This window comes from Haemaphysalis longicornis, unplaced genomic scaffold (genome assembly GCF_048455015.1).
Source record: "Haemaphysalis longicornis isolate Haplotype H1 unplaced genomic scaffold, Haemaphysalis longicornis Haplotype H1 scaffold_4, whole genome shotgun sequence".
In the NCBI taxonomy this organism is placed as follows: domain Eukaryota; kingdom Metazoa; phylum Arthropoda; class Arachnida; order Ixodida; family Ixodidae; genus Haemaphysalis; species Haemaphysalis longicornis.
In genome coordinates this window covers 19,539,803-19,557,499 of record NW_027526361.1, presented here as the reverse complement: position 1 = coordinate 19,557,499, position 17,697 = coordinate 19,539,803, and the positions used below count along the sequence as shown (strand labels likewise).

Here is a 17,697-nt window from a genome sequence, read left to right as displayed (position 1 = left end):
GGATGGACATGCTGAGCTACAGTGACAGGAGGGCGTGGCACGGCTCACCCGAGGTGATCTTCTCGGATCCGAACACGAGCTCCTCGGCTGCCCGGCCTCCCATGAGGGTGTCCATTGTCGCCAGCATCTGGGCCTTCGTGACGTGGTAGTGCTCCTTCTCGGGAATGTACGCGGTCTGCAGGGAACATTAGTCGGCCACGGGGCACTTTCACTTCAGAGTCGCTGAGGAGCTGCTGAACTGCCATAATAGCACAAAGCCTTGGCATAACAAGTTTGAAGGAGACACGACTGCTTTAGTCTTGCTATTGCTGCGTTGTAATTATTGTTCACATATGCCGCAAACGCCACTAAGAGGAACAGTTTTAGGGCCATCAGGTTTCAAACAATCTTTCAAAGTAATACGAAAAAGGAAAAAAAAAAAGAAAGCTTTCAGGAACAACACTGTCCTACAAAGGACCTCATTAGCTCACACCGCCCCAAACTCCACGCACTGAAAAGGCGCCAGAACTCCTACGTTATGGTTTTCTCAAGAAAGCTGGCAGTTACAGGTGGGAGTTGATCACTAGCTTTAAATACGTAAAACACACAAGCTCAGAGTGAGTGGCGGGAACTGTCCCTCCGTGCAGCCAGAGCAAACTGGGGAGAGCACTCACGTGTCCCAGCGAGGGCCCCCGGGGAATGATGGTGACCTTGTGCAGAGGGTGGGCCTCTTTGGAGTAGTGCGCCACCAGCGCATGACCGCCCTCGTGGTAGGCCGTGATCAGGTTCGCCTCTTCGTCGGGAATGCGCGACTTACGCTCGGGCCCTGCAACGCAGCAGAAATGGGAGGGTTTAAAATTGCAGGGTTTAAAGTGCCTATTTTTGATAGTGCTGCTGAGACCAAGCATGCCTGCATTTTTAATGCGAGGAGATCAAAGCACGACGGTGGGACAAACACAAAAACTATGTGCTGTGCTCTCCTCAACTGAACCCACACTTGTCAACCAAGGTTTGTACTGCTTGTAAATGAGCGTTGCATCAGTGCACAAGTGGAGTGAACGCACAAAGCCTACAGGGTGACCCTTGCTATTCATTTTCGCTATCTCAGACTGCTGATGATACCAGACTCATACGGGCACAGATGCAGGGTAAAACATGTTTGCGCGATTATAAAAGCCAATGCCCAACTATGTGAGTCCTCATTTTAACCTGCTCTCTCGTCACCTCCTCACACCAACGAAGACGCTTGGGTGGTGGAGTTCCCATTTGGATGACGCAGAAACGAGGCACGAGAGCTGTGGGCAGCCTGCGTGAGGGAGTCCCTCGCACCAAACGCACCCATGAGGACCTTGTCGCGGGCGTTCTCCAGATAGCGCATGGAGACGGCTGGGGCGGCGTCGATGGCTGCCCGCAGCGCGGCCTGGTTGACCACGTTCTCCAAGTCGGCCCCCGTGAAGCCCGTGGTGCCCCGCGCCAGCACGTCCAGAGAGACGTCCGCGGCCACCTTCACCTTGCCCAGGTAGAGCTGCAGGATCTCCTTGCGGCCAGCCAGGTCCGGCACGGGCACCTGCACCTCCACGTCGAACCGGCCCGGACGCAGAAGGGCCCTGAGGGGGAGGGATTGCCATTCAGGAAGAAGAGAGAGTTGATGGATGCGCTTTCGTGTCTGTGCATATCGTGTCTTGCTGTCCTTCGTTCATGTTAACTCATCGCAGTGTTTTCTACAATGTACCAACTAGCCCACAAACAAGCTCTCATTGATGAAACGAAGCTGAGAACGATGAGAAAAAAAGACCCCGAGTGGGAGTGTTTATACCAAGCTTCCTTGCATAGTGGTCACCAAGGCATTCATGTAGAAGAACTGACAGTCGGGCCAGTTGGCAGTGGTTCTTAAACATCCTGAAGTCGCATGAACTCGACATGTACAAAAGAAGACAGAAGTTGGCAGACAACCTGAGTTGTGAGTTGGCGGTGCGGTCTGTCTACTCCCATCTTCTTGTGCCTGCGTCGAGTTAGCGCTACTTCAAGATGTTCGAGGTATTCATCCTTCTCAGACAACAGAATCACCCGACAGTGGCTACTTGTTCCTTCAAGTCCAGGGTTACGCACTCCCAAGCATCTGGCCCACCCATTAAACTAACCGGCCACTCATTGTAGCATTACCACTGCATTCTCCCGAGCGGTGCGAGCAAATTATTTTAATGTGCGAGTGATGATCCCGTATGCTGATCGTTCAGCCACGCTATGCTTTTGCTGGTGTGCGCTCACTGGTGCCCTGCCCACAGGTCCTTGCGACCAGAGGACGACAGCACTGAACAGTGTTATGGATAAGCACACAGGTAGTTAGCCTCGTTCTAAAAGTGGAGCTTCAGAACCCCCGCTTCGGGAGATAGCTAAAGCACCGTCTATTACCAGGCTTGCCATCCTAGGCACCAGTTTTGAATGGCCCAGGGACAATTTGAAACGTCGTTTCGAACTGCGGATAAGACCGTGGGCAAAACTGGGCATCACATGCACCAGAAAATGGCCCAGCAATGGTTTCAGCAACACCATAGGAGGCACTGAACGTTCTTTCACCAGCAGCGACATTGCAGTAGCACGCAGACTTTCTACATGAAAATGCACTTTACAAAAATCAGAATGTGAGATAAGAACCCCAACCTATTCTGTCCAAACACCCACCTGCCCAGATAGTGAGCCACAGTCTTCCTAGAGTTACATCGATCCTTTCATCACAAGCTTGATTCCACCGCTCACACCCAACTCTCCATCCTCTGTCCTTGCTCTTTGCGCTGTACATCAGCACATCTCTGGTCTTGTCCTAAACTCTCCTAAGCCTATTACCCAGATTCTTACGTTGGCACACATTCAGAGGAGCTCTGCACAGTGTACACAAAAAGACAGTATGAGGAGGTTATTGGTCATCCTTTGCCCCTGGCCTCTGATGCACAGAAGCTATCAATGGAAAGACCTGCACAGTACTGCAGAGCATAATCAGAGTGTGATGCATGAAATGTACTTACACAGAAACCAGACTAAATAAAGCTTGAAATTTTGCGCCTGCACATAGGACACGAAGCTTCCTAAATTTAAAGCTCACCACCCTCCCAGTCACAGCTCTGCCTATGACAACCATCAACCCTTTTTTACACCTGACCGATTCTCCAGCTGATATACTAATCCCCCTTAAATGCAACTAACCCACATTTATCCTGACCACCACTTGGTCAGCAGTGTTGCCTTAGGCTTGTCTCCTTGCCGTAGCTTCGAGCTGTTGGTAATAATGCCACGTGGTCTTGCACAGTGCTTTTGCGTGACTGCAAAATGTGCACGTGGCCAAGAACAATCGCGGAGAGTCGTCGAGACATCCGCAATGTGAAAGCCTATGCCTCCCCTTTTGAGGTTGCATGCTGAGAGAGCCTTTGCACACTTCCCCACTCAATGCATTCGGTTACATTAGCAACTGGTTTCACAATAACAAAAACAAAACACTTCGTGAACCCAGCGACCTTTGTTACAGAGGTCGGCCAGAGTCTTGAGCAAGCAAGCAACACTCACTTGTCAAGGTCATCCCTCCGATTTGTTGCGCCAAGAACAATGACTCCCTCATTTTGCCTGAATCTGCAAAAAAAAACAGGGGAAAGGAAAATTAAAATAAATAATTGAGGAAAAAAGATACGAACAACTTTATACACATAAACATGCGAGGCCATCACATAATCACTCTGATGGATATGATGTGATGACAAGAAATGGCTGTCCGTCAGGCCTTCTAAAAACAGAAACAAGCAGGCAAACCCCACTGTGGTGTACCTCAACTGCGGTGCAGCTTTAAACATGCTGGCTACATCAAACCTGTGATAGTGCAGTCAGCTGTTAGTCCTTAATTGTTTTTGGATATCACAACTGTTTTCCCAGCCAGTAACACCAAGCATAGCAGCAAGTGCAGCTAGTCATCAAGAATTAAAGCCTCTATTCCCTGCCTTGTCCATTCACACCCAGTAAACCCAGTGCCAGAATTTAAAAATCTAGCTGGATTCTACTGTACTATAATTTCTAGGCCTGAAGTCAGACGTGTGGGTGCGCGTGTTTGTAAGTGTGTGTGTGCGTGTGCATTTTTTTGCAAGGCCATTTTATTGCAGAAAACTGCTGAAAAACAACTTTGTTCTGCTATTATTTCATATCAACTACCATTACTGATATTGATATGCCAAGAATGGCTAGCACCGAGCGATGTACACACTTCCCTCATATCCCCATATCCTTATACCATGCTCTGAGTCAATACATTGCTTTAATCAAAGAGGAAACATGACCGATGCTGTGTGGTAATTGTCTATTCCTCTGCCCTTTTAGTGAACTTTTTCAAGCAACACATCAGTACATGAGTGTGCTGAGTGTGACACATCAGTACATGAGTCCCGTGGCCGGGTGTACGTCGGCCAGACCAGCCGCTGTCTCAATGTACGCTTGAGGGAGCACCATTCATCCTTGAAAGGAAGGCCCTACACACACCTGGCGCTGCACTGTTCGGACTGCGGCTGTAAGCCATGCTTCACAGACACGCCAGTGCTTTTTAAACACAGAGACCGTGCGACCTGGGAAATTGCTGAAGCCTTCCAGATCCGTATTAGGGGTTTGGATTGTGTAAGTCACCCGTCCCTCAGCATTCTAGATAAAGAAGTGTCACTTCTTAAGGAGAGGGGTTAGAAGAAGAAAGAAAGAAGAAGAAAAAAAGGGGGCGGTTGTCCTCATGTACGGTTGTACGCATGTGCGACAGTCGCGCATGCCTAATTGTTGGGTCTTGGGATGGTATATATGTGCTTTCAATTTTAATAAATCTTTCAGTTGATAGATCGCTCGAACGCTGGTGTCATTTCCCTTTCTCATCCCTGTGTCAGTTTGCACTTAAGTTTCACTCACGGATGTTCACCAACTAGCTCATCTCTCCATTTTACATCAGTACCACTTGCAAATGGTGCCAACCAAACTATTTTTCTGTTACCACTATTAAAATGCAAGAATAAAATGACATTGAAAAGCAGAAAACTACACACAAGACAAAGCAATAATAGTATTAGTGTTGCGTACTCATATTATGTAAGCACCTGTTCTTTTTGTGTCCCATATACTACCGTAAAAACCCGCTTATAGCCCGGGGTTTCTTTCTAAATCTTAGGATGCGAAATTTCGGCCCCGTACTATATGCGGATCCCAAAAACTTTTGGCCCAAATTCACAGTTTTGGTTTCGGTTTTGGCATTGGGCGGTGATATCATCACCATCAGGTGTCTGCGCGCTTCTGCATTAGGTAGCGTTAGTGGCATTGGTGGCATTAGTCCTAGAGACCTACAGGTACAGGCGTGCATGCAACAGTGGCCATTGCAATCCCTTGGCGCACATCACGACGTCCACGATTTTACTTCTTGATTTTACGCCATGTCAGGACCGCGCAGGCAGTACTTGGCTGCCTTTAAAAGAAAAGTTATTTCTGCTGCCAAAACCATCAGCAACCGTGCTGCGGAGCGGCAGTTCGGCGTGAACGAGCGGAGCATTCACGGTTGGAGGAAGCAGAAGGAAGCCCTTTTTGCATGCAGCGGCCAGACAAAAGGTTTCCGGGGACCAAAAAATGGAGCGTTTCCCGACGTGGAACGAGAACTGACGGACTTTGTTCGGGAGCAACGAGCTGCACATCTCGCTGTGAACATCGAGCTGCTGCAAGCAAAGGCAAGGGAGATCGCTCGAAACAATAACATTCAGCGGGCGGACTCCAAGGCAAACAAGCATTGGGTGTCTTGCTTCATGCGCTGAGCTGGGTTCTCCCTACGTTGGTGTACGTTGATCTCGCAGCAGCTGCCAGAAAGCTACGAAGAGCTGCTTGTGGCCTTTCAGGCCTTTTTGTGGCCTCCATCTCAAACGCGCTTGATGGCACAGAGGATGAGGTGCTGTGGGAGGACATTTCCGACAAGGGAGCTTCGGAAGAGAGTGCATCAGACAAGGACGACGAATAATCAAGTGGGTAAATAAATGCATTTTTCTGTTTTCTTCGAACTTTATTTGCATGAAAACGTTTTTTCTCCCGTTTTCTATCCCCGAATTACACCTCGGACTATATGCAGGTCCGAACTATAAGCGGGTTTTTTACGGTACTCTTTTGCTCTTTGTCGACATACAAATACCAAATGTACACATTTTTGTACCACTGTACTGCCCCGATTAGCATTACAAGCTGTTTCAACACTTATTACTTTTCCATGTAAAACACGTTGTGCGATGTATTCTTATTTTTCATTTTTTCCTATCAATTCTTTTTGAATCTGAAATTTCGGTATGATGCTAAACCCCCCCCCCCCCCCCCCCCTCCCCACCACCTCACTTCTTGTACTAGTCTGCCACTTATTCTACCCCCCCTCATGCAATGCCTCCACCACAGAGGCCCTTGAGGTATAAAAATAATAATAAATAAATAAATGAATGAATGAATGAATGAATGAATGAATGAATGAATGAATGAATGAATGAATCAATCAATCAATCAATAAGTCAATAAATAAATAAATGGCACCCATTTTCAGAAGCATGCAAAGTGTCGAAATGGCATATACCCATCCATTTCTGTCAGCAGCTGATTGATGGTCTGGTTCGCGTATGGATGCAGCACAGAGTTGGTTCTCTTGGCGCCCACAGAGTCAATTTCGTCGATGAACACCACACACGGGGCCCGCATCTTTGCCGTACCTGGAAGAGAAACGTTCGCCATTCCCTGCCTAAACTGCAGACCCCAGGCCCAGGGCTATCAAAGAAAGGTGTGCTAAGTTGCACTCCGAACACCAGGTGCAGCCCCACGAGTGAGCCCCGATTATATCCCCCACCAGTACGGACAGGAGAACTCCACAGTGTGCCCAAAAGGTAACATGCAGGTATGCTGAAGTCCTCTAATGTATTAGACAGTTTACACTTTTCGGTAAGCACAGCCAGGCTTACGTACATCAAACAAGGAGAGACAACCCATGCATTAGTTCTGGTTACTTCACAGCAGTGGGCAAGCTGCAACAGCTCAATTTTAGCATGGACTATCCTGGCTATTCCTTGTGCTAATCACGTTTTGTTGCTTACCTATGCCATAGCAACCAACCACTGTTCCTACGCAATATGCCGGCGGAGGCCTACTTTCAAGCTTTGCTGTTTTGCCGCTTACCTATACCATAGCAACCAACCACTGTTCCTATGCAACATGTAGGCGGAGGCCTACTTTCAAGCTTTGCTAGTGAAGACAGCGCCGCAGCAACCTGAAATTATTTTTATTGCAGCTTTCAACCAAATAACAGCTGCAAAGGAGGATTCCACCTTTCGTTCTAACTGACATCGCAGTTAATAAGTTTGAAAGTGTTGCAATTACAAATCTGTCTTGCAATCACAAATACTGCAGTACCCTTTGCAATCTTAGCCCCCACATGTGCTAAGAAAGTTACCTAACCACCCATTACTGCTGTTTAGAGGCCCAAATGAGGGATGCCGGGCCATCGCCCCGCAAGGGTCTTGTCGAAACTCCAGCCGCACTCACTGAACAGGTCCCTGACCCTGCGTGCCCCCTGGCCGACGAGAATCTCGTCGAACTCGGGCCCCGCAGCGTGGAAGAAGGGCACGTTCGCCTCGCCAGCCACGGCTCGTGCCAGCAGAGTCTTGCCCGTGCCGGGGGGTCCCACCAAGAGCACACCTGGGGGAGAGGTCAAACAGCTCTCAGCAGTCCTCTGAGCGTCGTCGAATTAAAAGACACACCCTCATCCCCATTACGCCTGCACCGAAGTCGGGGGTTCTCGTCAAACTAGGTTTCGTTCCATACACAAGCTGCACAGACTGTTTTTCTGCTTGGGGGCCGGGAAGGATAGGGGGGGAGCCTGCAAAAGACACAATCATCATGCACCCATCCTTAGCCCTTTCACTGGCGAGGTGTTTTTTTTTTTTAAACAGCTGGTCATCACTCTCTGCCGGGGCTATCCCCCCCCCATTATTCGGTGCAAATTTTTGGCTTATTGGCAAAACGATGGCACTACGATGATTCTGCAGGACATGATAAGACATTATTCTGGATTACCTTATCCAACAAAAATGTTGTACTGAATACAAACAAATTACAACTTTTTAGTTGGATATTCTTCTTGGGAACGTTTCAGTTAGACATTCTTCAAAACACCGCACCACTCAAAGCAACGTCCTGCTGCTAACCTGCAGATTGCAAGACCTCCTTCACTGCTTTGGTCGCATCTGACTGATCACGGCCACCGCGGCCGTGCTGCTGAGATAAGCAGAAGCGACGCGAATGAAGAAACACAGGCTCCATCTGTATTCCAAAATTTACCCGACGCAATCTATGCATTTATATGACTTCTCAATAGATGTCGCGACACGTTTACAATATTTTTCTTACATGAGTTGTCTCAGGAGCGGCTGGGAATTTGGTAAGGAGGCAGCACAGGTATGCTCGGGCGTAGCAGGGAGTGTGCATGTGTGGTTGCCCAAGTTAGCTCGAGCGTGGCAGTGAAAGGGCAGTGGCAGGGTCACAGCAACACTACACATTTTTAAAGACGATAGTCTTTCTTGGACTACTTAAATGCAGAAATTTTGGTCTGTCTGCATGTCTGTCTGTCTGTGACTCAATTCAGCCACCCAGCCAAAGTGAAACAGAAGCAGCGCAATAATCTTACATACCCACAGCCGAATCTAAATGTCTACGTCCACTGTCAATGTTCACACCTGTCAATATCGTTGAACAAGAACAGGACATTACACAAATATAAGGCAGAAAATCAATACATAAGTGATATTAGCAGTGTTCCTTTGTTAAAAATTCTTGGATGCTTGGCTTTTGCGATAGCAAATGAAATACTATATCAACTGCAAAAAACCGTCGCCTGCTGTTGCCCGCGCTGCTATAGCTCCTGGCAGCATTTAAGAAATCAAATGGCAACCGCAACGAAAGGTTTCACTAGATACGTTATGTTCCGCTTGGAACACTCATGGAGTAGGGCAACGTGGTTCTATAAACGTTGTATTAGGGTGCCTCGATTCACGCGCGTCTCCGCCGTACGGCAGCACTGGCGTCAAGGCACCCTACTTGGAGCAGTGGAACGCAGATTGACTTGAGCAAACTTGTAGCATGCTATCTTGGGAGGAACGAGAGAATGAGAGGTGAATGGGAGAGAGAAAGGAGGCGTTTACTTGGCAGGGGCGCCAGTCGGCTATCGTCTTTCGTCAACATTTGCAATGAAAGCAGCAGATACGCGACCATTTTTTTCTCTGGTATATGGTCCTACCACAAGTTGAATCAGATCAAAAGCTCAAACATGCAGCTATTATTGTTTGAGTACCCTGCTCACGAGAGTAAGCAAACTCCTTTTGCAAGCATCCTGAGCAAGCATCCTGTGTGTATCCTGTGAGAGCAAGCATCCCGTATGTACAGATGTAACTACACACGATAAATGAGTGAAGAAAATTTGAAATGGACAGGATCTGGCATGGTGCAAATGTCCTGACCCCATACACGGTACTGTGCACTGCAAACTAAATGCATGACAGACCTAACAAAATAATTAGTTACAAAAAGAAAAATAAACAGAATGGGAAAAAACTTCCACAAATGTGCTCACCCTTCGGCAGCTTGCCCCCGAGAGATGAGAACTTTTCCGGGTTTCTGAGAAACTCCACGATTTCCTGGAGCTCCTGCTTGGCTTCATCAACCTAGAGTACAGAATGGACACACAGAAAGTGACATAAGGAAAGAAAATTAGCCTTTGAAGTGACCCAACCCACGCTGCTCAATGCAAAAATCCATTTAATTTGTTCTCCTACAAAACAGTGCGCTGCAGTTTCCGCAAGCAATTAACAATATTGGCTACAGGCACTGCAGCTGGGTCATTTCACCAGGGCACATTAAAAGTAACATTCTGCGAACACGGTCACGAAAACTCCTTTTCACAATATGAATGCATACTCATTGTTATGATTCAGCGCGCCGCTACCCTGTGCGCGCGTGCTAAAGTTTGGTGTAGTGCAGGGAAGCTTTGTGTGCTGCAGAAAAGTCCACCCTCGTTTGACGTAATTTTGAGTTAGACGAAAAACATCAGCGTAGCAACGTAGCAAAGCCAATAATTTGTTTCGTTTCTATTGCAGTAGCACCGGGTTCACGAACAAGTGACAAGCGGGGGCGTGTAGAGACTTGACTCTACAGACAGACCGCTCGCCAAGATCTCCTTTCTCCGCCTCTCTCAGACTCAGTATGTCCCTGCTAGCACGAGAATGGTAAAGAGTGTTCTTGTGTGTCTGTACTTTTTTCAGGCCATGCGCAAAGTGCAGGCAGAAGAACTGTTGCCACTTCTGTGTATAAATTCCACCCTCTGGGTAGTTTGAATCAGTCGACATTTGGGGCTGAACTAAGAGTGCACCAATTAGTTGATGCACCAACTAATTTCGGATAGTTCTGGAACTCACTGTAAGGACATTGTTATAGTGGACTGTTTTGCATGTATTTTTTGTGTGTTCTCATTTTATAACGCTTTTCAACTTTTTTCGCATCTTCACTGTCATATTGTTAGATTTAAAAAAATTAGCTCTGATGTATAGGATTATTTTAGTGTGTGTGTAGACAGTAGCGCCTTTGGATGTGGAGTGTGATTTTTTTTTTCTTTTTGTCAACATCGAATCGGCTTTTTTCTAAAAGTATTTTTGGCCTAGTGCCTATTTTATTTATTTTGAATTGGTTTAAACCTGCGATAGCTTTGATGGTGCGGGTTTTGTCCTCGAATTTTTTTTTTTTTAGTTTTTTTTAGTGTGTACATTAGAGGACAGGAAATAAATGAGATAAATGGGCTAAACTAAGAGTGCCGCTCTGCCCGTCGGCTCCTTACTGTTCCTATATCTTCACTGTTCATCTCTTGCCATGCAGTAAAACCAGTGAAGTTTTGCTCTCGGCTTTTTGTTGTGAACACCAAGGCAGCTCATCTGCTCGCCGCTCGTTCACCTTGCTACCACTACTTGACAAAGACGACGAAGCTCGGTATGGGGATGGTAGCTCGGTATCAGTTTGTTTTCCTTTTTGTTACTTTTTTTTTCGCTTTGTTAATTTTTTTATACAATTTGTAATAAACCTGTTGTTTCAAATTAACATTGTCGGAAAGCCTCATTCTTCCTCTATCATTTCATAACTTACACTTTAGCATCGATCATTTTCTGTGGCAAGAAAAGAAATATTTCCTGGACCACCCAAAAATAACCGGTAGGGCCAAGTGTTTGTATAATTGTGTGCATGTAAATAACTTTTGTACTTAGCTCATTTTTGCAGTATTACTTTATAATTCCCTTCTGTTCAAATTGTACATTACAAAAAATTTTTATGTGTACCCTGTGCAAAGTGGCATTGATGTTTTCATCATTTCGTTTTTCTTTTTGTAACTTTGGGTTTCGTTATGTTGATTTTTTTTATAAAATTTGTATTAAATCTGTTGTTTGAAATTATTACTGTTAGAAAGCCCTATTCTTTCTTTATCATTTCGTATCTTACACTTCAGCATCACTCATTGTCTGTGGCAAGAAAAAAATATTTCCTGGAAGACCCAAAAACAACCGATTTTTCCGCGGTCACGAAAGTGTTAAGCAGCACCTTTCACTGCAGCAGGAACTCACCCCTTTGACATCGTCAAAGGTGACGTCGATGTCCTCTGGCATCACCTCGTTTGTGGTCCCTATGAGCACTCTCCTGAATGGACCACCTGGAATGGGCACAGGCAGGGTGGAACGCAGTAAGGTGACGCAAGAGCACGCACAGTTAATCAAACTGACAACACAAACACATTAGAAACAGAAAACAAAAAACCATCTCTTATTTTCCACGTCGGGCTCAGTTCACAAGGCATTGACCAGCAAAGAACAAAGACAGAACAAAGAGATTACCTTAATAAGATTACACACAAGACAGGACTCCACTGTCTGCCCACAAAAAACACTATGACTGACCATTTTCGGAGGACGCTATAAACTTCCCTGTAAATTAAGTGGCATCATAACCACGGAGTCAAAAAAAAAACTAACAGTTTAGCTCATGTTCGGGTGGCTTAATTTTGTTCCTGTTCACCACAATCACTTTCTGAACGGGTCTGGTAAAGTTAGCTGGTCACTGGAGTAATTGCAAGTCTGTTGACTGCCGTTTTGATAAATGGCTGGCCAAAATTGCTCGGTGAAGTGTACGATACTTTACAAAGGTACCTCAAATTGCTGTCTCATTGCTCAAGGTGTCAAAGAATAATAAGTAAACTCCTAAGTAAAGTAAGCAGCAGTTTGCAAGGTCACATGACTCATAAGGTCACCCTCATTAAGGTGGTACCTAGCATAACAATTATGTCAGTCATCTAACCTTTGTGGCGAGTTATGTGAGTGGCCATAAAAAAATCCCCGACTGTACTAAACGCGAGTAAAGCTAGGTGTTGGGATAGCTGGTACATATAGCATCGTTGGGGGGATGTGCTTAGTGTTCTCATGTTTCCCGTCTCTGTAACACGCCCAAGCACAAACCCCCAATGATGTACTACGTACAAACAACGTTTAGTTAACGTTGCACTGCTTCGACCTTTCGTGCACGAGGAACAGGGACACCAAAACAGAGAAAAAAAGCAAAAAAACGCAGTTCCTGGTACCAGAGAGCTCACCCATGAAGGAGAAAAGGATCGCCAGGATGAGGATGATGCCGAGCAGGTCGCGGAAGATGTTGAACACCCGCAGCTTAGTGCTCGTACGGGCCTTGGGGTCACAGGCCAAGTAGCCCTCGGCAAAGGCCACCTGCACAGTCAGATGGGGAGTACTACAACGACAACCGTGCACTTCCGATACAGGATACTTTACGTGGTCTGTTAGGAAGCGCGAGTCATTTATTTGCCTAAAGTGCAACCACTGCACACACACACACACACAGAGCGGCGAGTGTGTGACTCGCCACACTAGAAAGATGCCAATGGTTGCCACAGGTGCGGAAAAACAAGTGGCCGAGTACCCACCCTCAGCCTCTGCTGCTCCTCCGGGGTGAGGTTTTCGCTTGACAGCAGTGCCTTAAGACGCTCATTCTGCTCAGCCTCCGACGCCCCTTTCTGCTTGTCCTTCACAGAGAGGAGAAGGGGGGGGAAGACAAAAATATATTACATATGGGGCCAGTGAAATACGCACAGCTTCATCTTCAGGGGAGAAGTGGAAAGGAACCGGAAAATGAAAACGTGCACAGGCGACAAGATAAAAAGAGTAAAGAAACTTTTAAAATTACAAATTAAAAAAATTACTCCCACCTCCCCTCGCGGGAACCCCAGTGTAGATGCAACACATAGGGGGTTCCGTTGTTGTTTCCGTTAGGTTGATTCTCCCATCGCGAGAAACGTGCCGTGAACCCCCTGCCGCGGCTATGACGCAACGTGGCGTGGCTATGGCGCAGCACAATCCAACACAATCCACTTTAATCCAATCCAATCCAAGCCAATCCAATCGAATCCAATCCAATGCCCCTCGCTAGAGAGTGTTCGCTATCAGAGAGGAGAGGAGGTGAGCGGCGGAGAGCGCAGCTCGCGTGGCGAGGAGAATGGGGGAGGGGTGTGGACGGACAGTGACGCTGTATGGAGGGACAAGGCGAGTGAATGAGATGCCGTCGCACCTAAAACAAAAACTTTGTAACCCAGTGGGCTTACTCTGCATAACCCTCCAATTACTCTGCATAACCCTCCAATTGCTTTTTCTTCACTTTTCTATTTCTTTGAGGGGGCAATGCAAAATGGCTCATCCCAGAGATCAGTTACTGAAGCCTCGCAAGTTCGGTGCATCGCTTGCGACAGAACGAGAATGAACCGGGCTTGTTATCTGATGATGAAATTAGTCATCTTGCCCGCACTCTACCCTCCCCCCATACACTTGTGTGAAGAACGTCCCAAACAACATGCACCAAGAGGTCAAAAGAGAAAAAAGTGCTCTACATGAATCTGCAAATATGTCTGGTCATCGTGCAGGTGATTACCAGAATTCTTTCCGTTGAGCTAAGCTAACTATTTATTGAATTAGGTTAATTAGGCAACTTTGATTTCTTACTTCAAACTGCAAGGTGTCAAGTTGTACAGCACTAATTGGCAAACGTTCGACGAACTTAACTTCAACACACTCCCTCTTGTATGAAGAAGCTTTTTCTCTGGCTTTGTAAAACGTTACACCAGAACTGCAAAACATATCTGCCACAACGCTCTCAGCCTGCATGTCATAAGCTCCATAAATAATCATCAGAAGATAGTGCAGTAGGCACTAATAACACTACACAATAGCCCTTCTCATCATGATATACTAAGCAGGGAGGTGGAATATGAGCATATCCCTCAGAAATATCAGTACAATCTCTCATCAAATAGTGCGCTGCACTCGATGCATGTAATACTCCAGTTGAACTAGGAGCAGAGGAACGCACTGCACAACTCCGTATTGTCAATTGCTTTGTTGGGTAGAAACACTTGTTGAGGAGATGGCCCTTCAATAAACCTTTAAGGACTACCCTCGTTACACAGAATGCAAGCCCTCACAACAGAGTGCAAGCCCTCACCTTGTCTTTCCGCACCCTAAGCCCCAAGAACCTTTCATTAAGGTCCGGAGCCTTCATCACGAGAGCTGAGTTGCCTTCTGAAGACTGCCGAATTTTCGTCTTGAATCCTCGAATTTGGTATGGCATGCGCACTGCGTGGGAAAGCGAAGCAACCAAAACAAGGAAGATGACAGTGATATGGCATCTCCTGTTTGAGAGCAAAATCAAGAAACAAAAATCAAGAAACACACACCATGCAGTTTTGCAATTATCAGTGTGTGTCACAATCCAACAGTTTTTAATAATGGGTTGTTGTAAGCTAGAAATTTAAAATAAAAAAAGCCTAATTTTGCAGTGCGAATAACAAGGAAAAGATTGATAGGTCACCACTGAAGTTCTCCAAAGAATCACAGTACTTTCTATCAGCCCTCACTGCCAAAGAGTATACTGAACCAGAAAAACTAATTTCCTGTTAACTTGAGGTCTAGATTTTGTTTTGTTTTTTTAATTTGCTATTAGTCATGCTTAAAGTTTCAATGTTCAACGACAATTACTGCAGCAGTTCAGTTTTTATTGTAACGTCTCATCAAGACAGTTGTTTTGCCGTAAGATGATAACCTTAAAGGGGCACTGACACAAAAATTTTGCATCTTGTTTTTTTTTGTTGCGATAAGTAGCTAGTGACCTACTTATAACCTGTAGAAACCTCATTTGCTTCAGCGTGCGACGGTTGCTTAATTAGAGGCATTTTCAATGCGGCCAGTCGCAGTTTCGGTTTCAGCGAGTGCCGCGAAACGATGGATTTTGTGGATTTTGTGTGAACAAAGCTGACCACGTGACCGTCGGAGGGATATCACAGAGCAGAGCCGCCGTAGCACTGTCGAATCCGCATCGACTGCAGTTTCTGCGAATGCCCCCACGTACTGATCTCGTGAGGCGCTTAATTAAAAAGCTACCGTGGATGTGACGCAGGTGCTGCGGGTGCAAATGCTACCGCGGCTAAAGAACGACGCGCGACGCTCGAGACGGTGGGTGGCAAGACGCGTGCTGGGAGCAGCCGGCCAGTCTGCCTTCAGGTCCGCCTACAGATGTGTTCGGCTTAGCACTGCGGCGGATACTCGAGTGCCGCTCTCGTAAGCGGTGCCCACGACAATTTTTAATGCAACCCGCCATCGCATCATTAACTCCTTTCTCATGTAAGCCACCATGGTCGGGACTTGGGGATAATTTCGTGCAGCAGTAACAAGCTATCACTCGAGCTACCTGCGCCGGCCTGGGCCACTCCGCGGCCGTGGCCGCCACCTGCACAGCGACCGTGCGGCTTGCTCAGTGGGCTTTTCGTGCCTCCGGCGCGTTTTCGCATCCAATGGTAATAAACAGTAATAGAAACATAGTGCCTGGAATCGCTGTAGAACTTTGGTCGCGGCCAGCTGCCCGATTAGCTGACGAAATCACGGCGCCTCCGCCGCCAACGATCGGGTCGTTCGTTCTCGAGAGCAGAAGCTCCGCCCTCCGGCCCTCCGATTGGAGCGGCGAGCCAGGCGAGCCGGCGAAAAACGCCGGCAGTGCGGAAGCGGCCAACACAAACTCGTGACGTGTTTGGAAGTTGTTTATTTACACAATATCCTCGGGATGTCGATTGCGCGTGGTCCTCTGCTGGCTGCTCGGTTGCGTTTCGCACACTTTAAAATTGATTTTAAATATGTTCTAGGCTGTATTCGCCGCTGATATTTTGCAGGTGATGTATATGTGTTCCCACAAATCTATCTCCGAAGTTATCTCGCCTTCAAAATTTTGTGTCAGTGCCCCCTTTAAAAGACGGTTTTGCTTCAGCTAAAGCTTGAATTCAATCTAAGAATTCAATATAGAAGTGTCAGTTCCAATTCAAAACCCCAATATAACAATTAAAGGCCCACACTGCACAAGTACACCAGTTTCCTGTTCCAAATTCCTGTTTTGTTCAGACGCCATGAAATCACACAGCTGACAGACTAGGTATACTGGTCGTCGATGTACAATAAACAAAACTGCCACAAGGAGGAAAGTGAGAGAATACTTACAAGGCCTCAACGGCAATGGCGCAAACCTGGATGCCGATGTGCTCGTGCCCAGAAACAGGCAAGACAGCACGGGAGCGCCTCTCCGGAGCTCTTCCCTGGAGAAACCTGAGTGGAAAGCGACAACACTGGCAATACATACCACATTTATCACACTTGGCGCCACATTGAACGCAAGAACCTTTGCACACACTGTAATGTCCGTAAAAAGAGGCCTGCCAACGTAAAATATGAGTAACAGACAGTGATCGCAAACCAAATAGAGTGCCTTTTGAATACAATAAGTAAAAATTGATTGCTAATCAAATCAAATTTTTCTGAACACGAATACTTTCAGCTGAAACATTTGTACATCGCACAATGTATCCTTTTGTTGAGCATACGTAGCTTTTCAAGTGATGACTATCTTGCAAGACACCTTCAACAACTGATGAGCAAAGTACTGACCATGTTTGTTCTCAAAGAAGGTGTCTGCGGAACGCCAGGAAGCAGGCCAGGGGGACTGGAATTTCCGTCGCTTGAGCCCTATGCTACACAGAGCCAGATCCTTTAACTGTGCTTCAGTTATGGAAAGCCTGGCTAGCTCCTGCAGACTGGACTTGGACAGCCACGAAACCACCTGAAAAAATAAAAAATAAAAATAAAAACACCAATAAAGACGCAAACATGTATTGAGTGCAGAGTAAACAGGAGACAGACGAAGTTTGCATTGTAGAAAAAAAAATTCTGTTTATAATTATAAACAATTTATACTGATGTATTCTGACTTCAAACTATTTGAAAGGCAGGACATACATTGCTACCAATTCTGGCCCCATTTAAAGGAGCAAGAAAACAAAGTACAACTTTGTTTTATTCGAAAGATTTGGTGTTTTATATTGGCTCCAGCGCTTGTCCGGCAGAAAAAAATGCTTTATTCCCAAAGAAATTAATCAATTTACGTTAAAATTTTGATTCTCCTGCCAAACCCTGTGTTTCGTGAGGTCGTCTTAGATGATGTCAGAAAAGCAGGCCTTAAAGGAAACTCGAGCACGGCACTAGGCATCCAGCGAACTACAGTCTTGTTTGCCGT

At 46.4% G+C, this 17,697-nt stretch overlaps 1 protein-coding gene across 5 annotated transcripts in view; it reads right to left on the bottom strand.

The window, feature by feature from the left end:
• Positions 1–17,697, bottom strand: part of Yme1l (ATP-dependent zinc metalloprotease YME1L) — a 36,665-nt gene that overhangs the window by 15,071 nt on the left and 3,897 nt on the right. For 4 of the 5 annotated variants that reach the window (XR_013323997.1, XM_077706100.1, XM_077706102.1 and 1 more), the window contains exons 3-15: positions 17,073–17,244; positions 16,629–16,733; positions 14,590–14,720; positions 13,022–13,120; positions 12,665–12,806; positions 11,658–11,743; positions 9,626–9,716; positions 7,543–7,695; positions 6,584–6,716; positions 3,538–3,600; positions 1,318–1,586; positions 654–805; positions 49–175 (exon numbers count right to left, since the gene is read on the bottom strand). Coding sequence is in view for 4 of the 5 variants with exons in the window: in XM_077706100.1 (XP_077562226.1) it covers positions 49–175; positions 654–805; positions 1,318–1,586; positions 3,538–3,600; positions 6,584–6,716; positions 7,543–7,695; positions 9,626–9,716; positions 11,658–11,743; positions 12,665–12,806; positions 13,022–13,120; positions 14,590–14,720; positions 16,629–16,733; positions 17,073–17,244 (1,723 nt within the window). In the remaining variant the exon portion in view is untranslated. The remainder of the gene's footprint in view (positions 1–48; positions 176–653; positions 806–1,317; positions 1,587–3,537; positions 3,601–6,583; positions 6,717–7,542; positions 7,696–9,625; positions 9,717–11,657; positions 11,744–12,664; positions 12,807–13,021; positions 13,121–14,589; positions 14,721–16,628; positions 16,734–17,072; positions 17,245–17,697) is intronic. The other variant, XM_077706101.1, reaches the window with a different exon arrangement.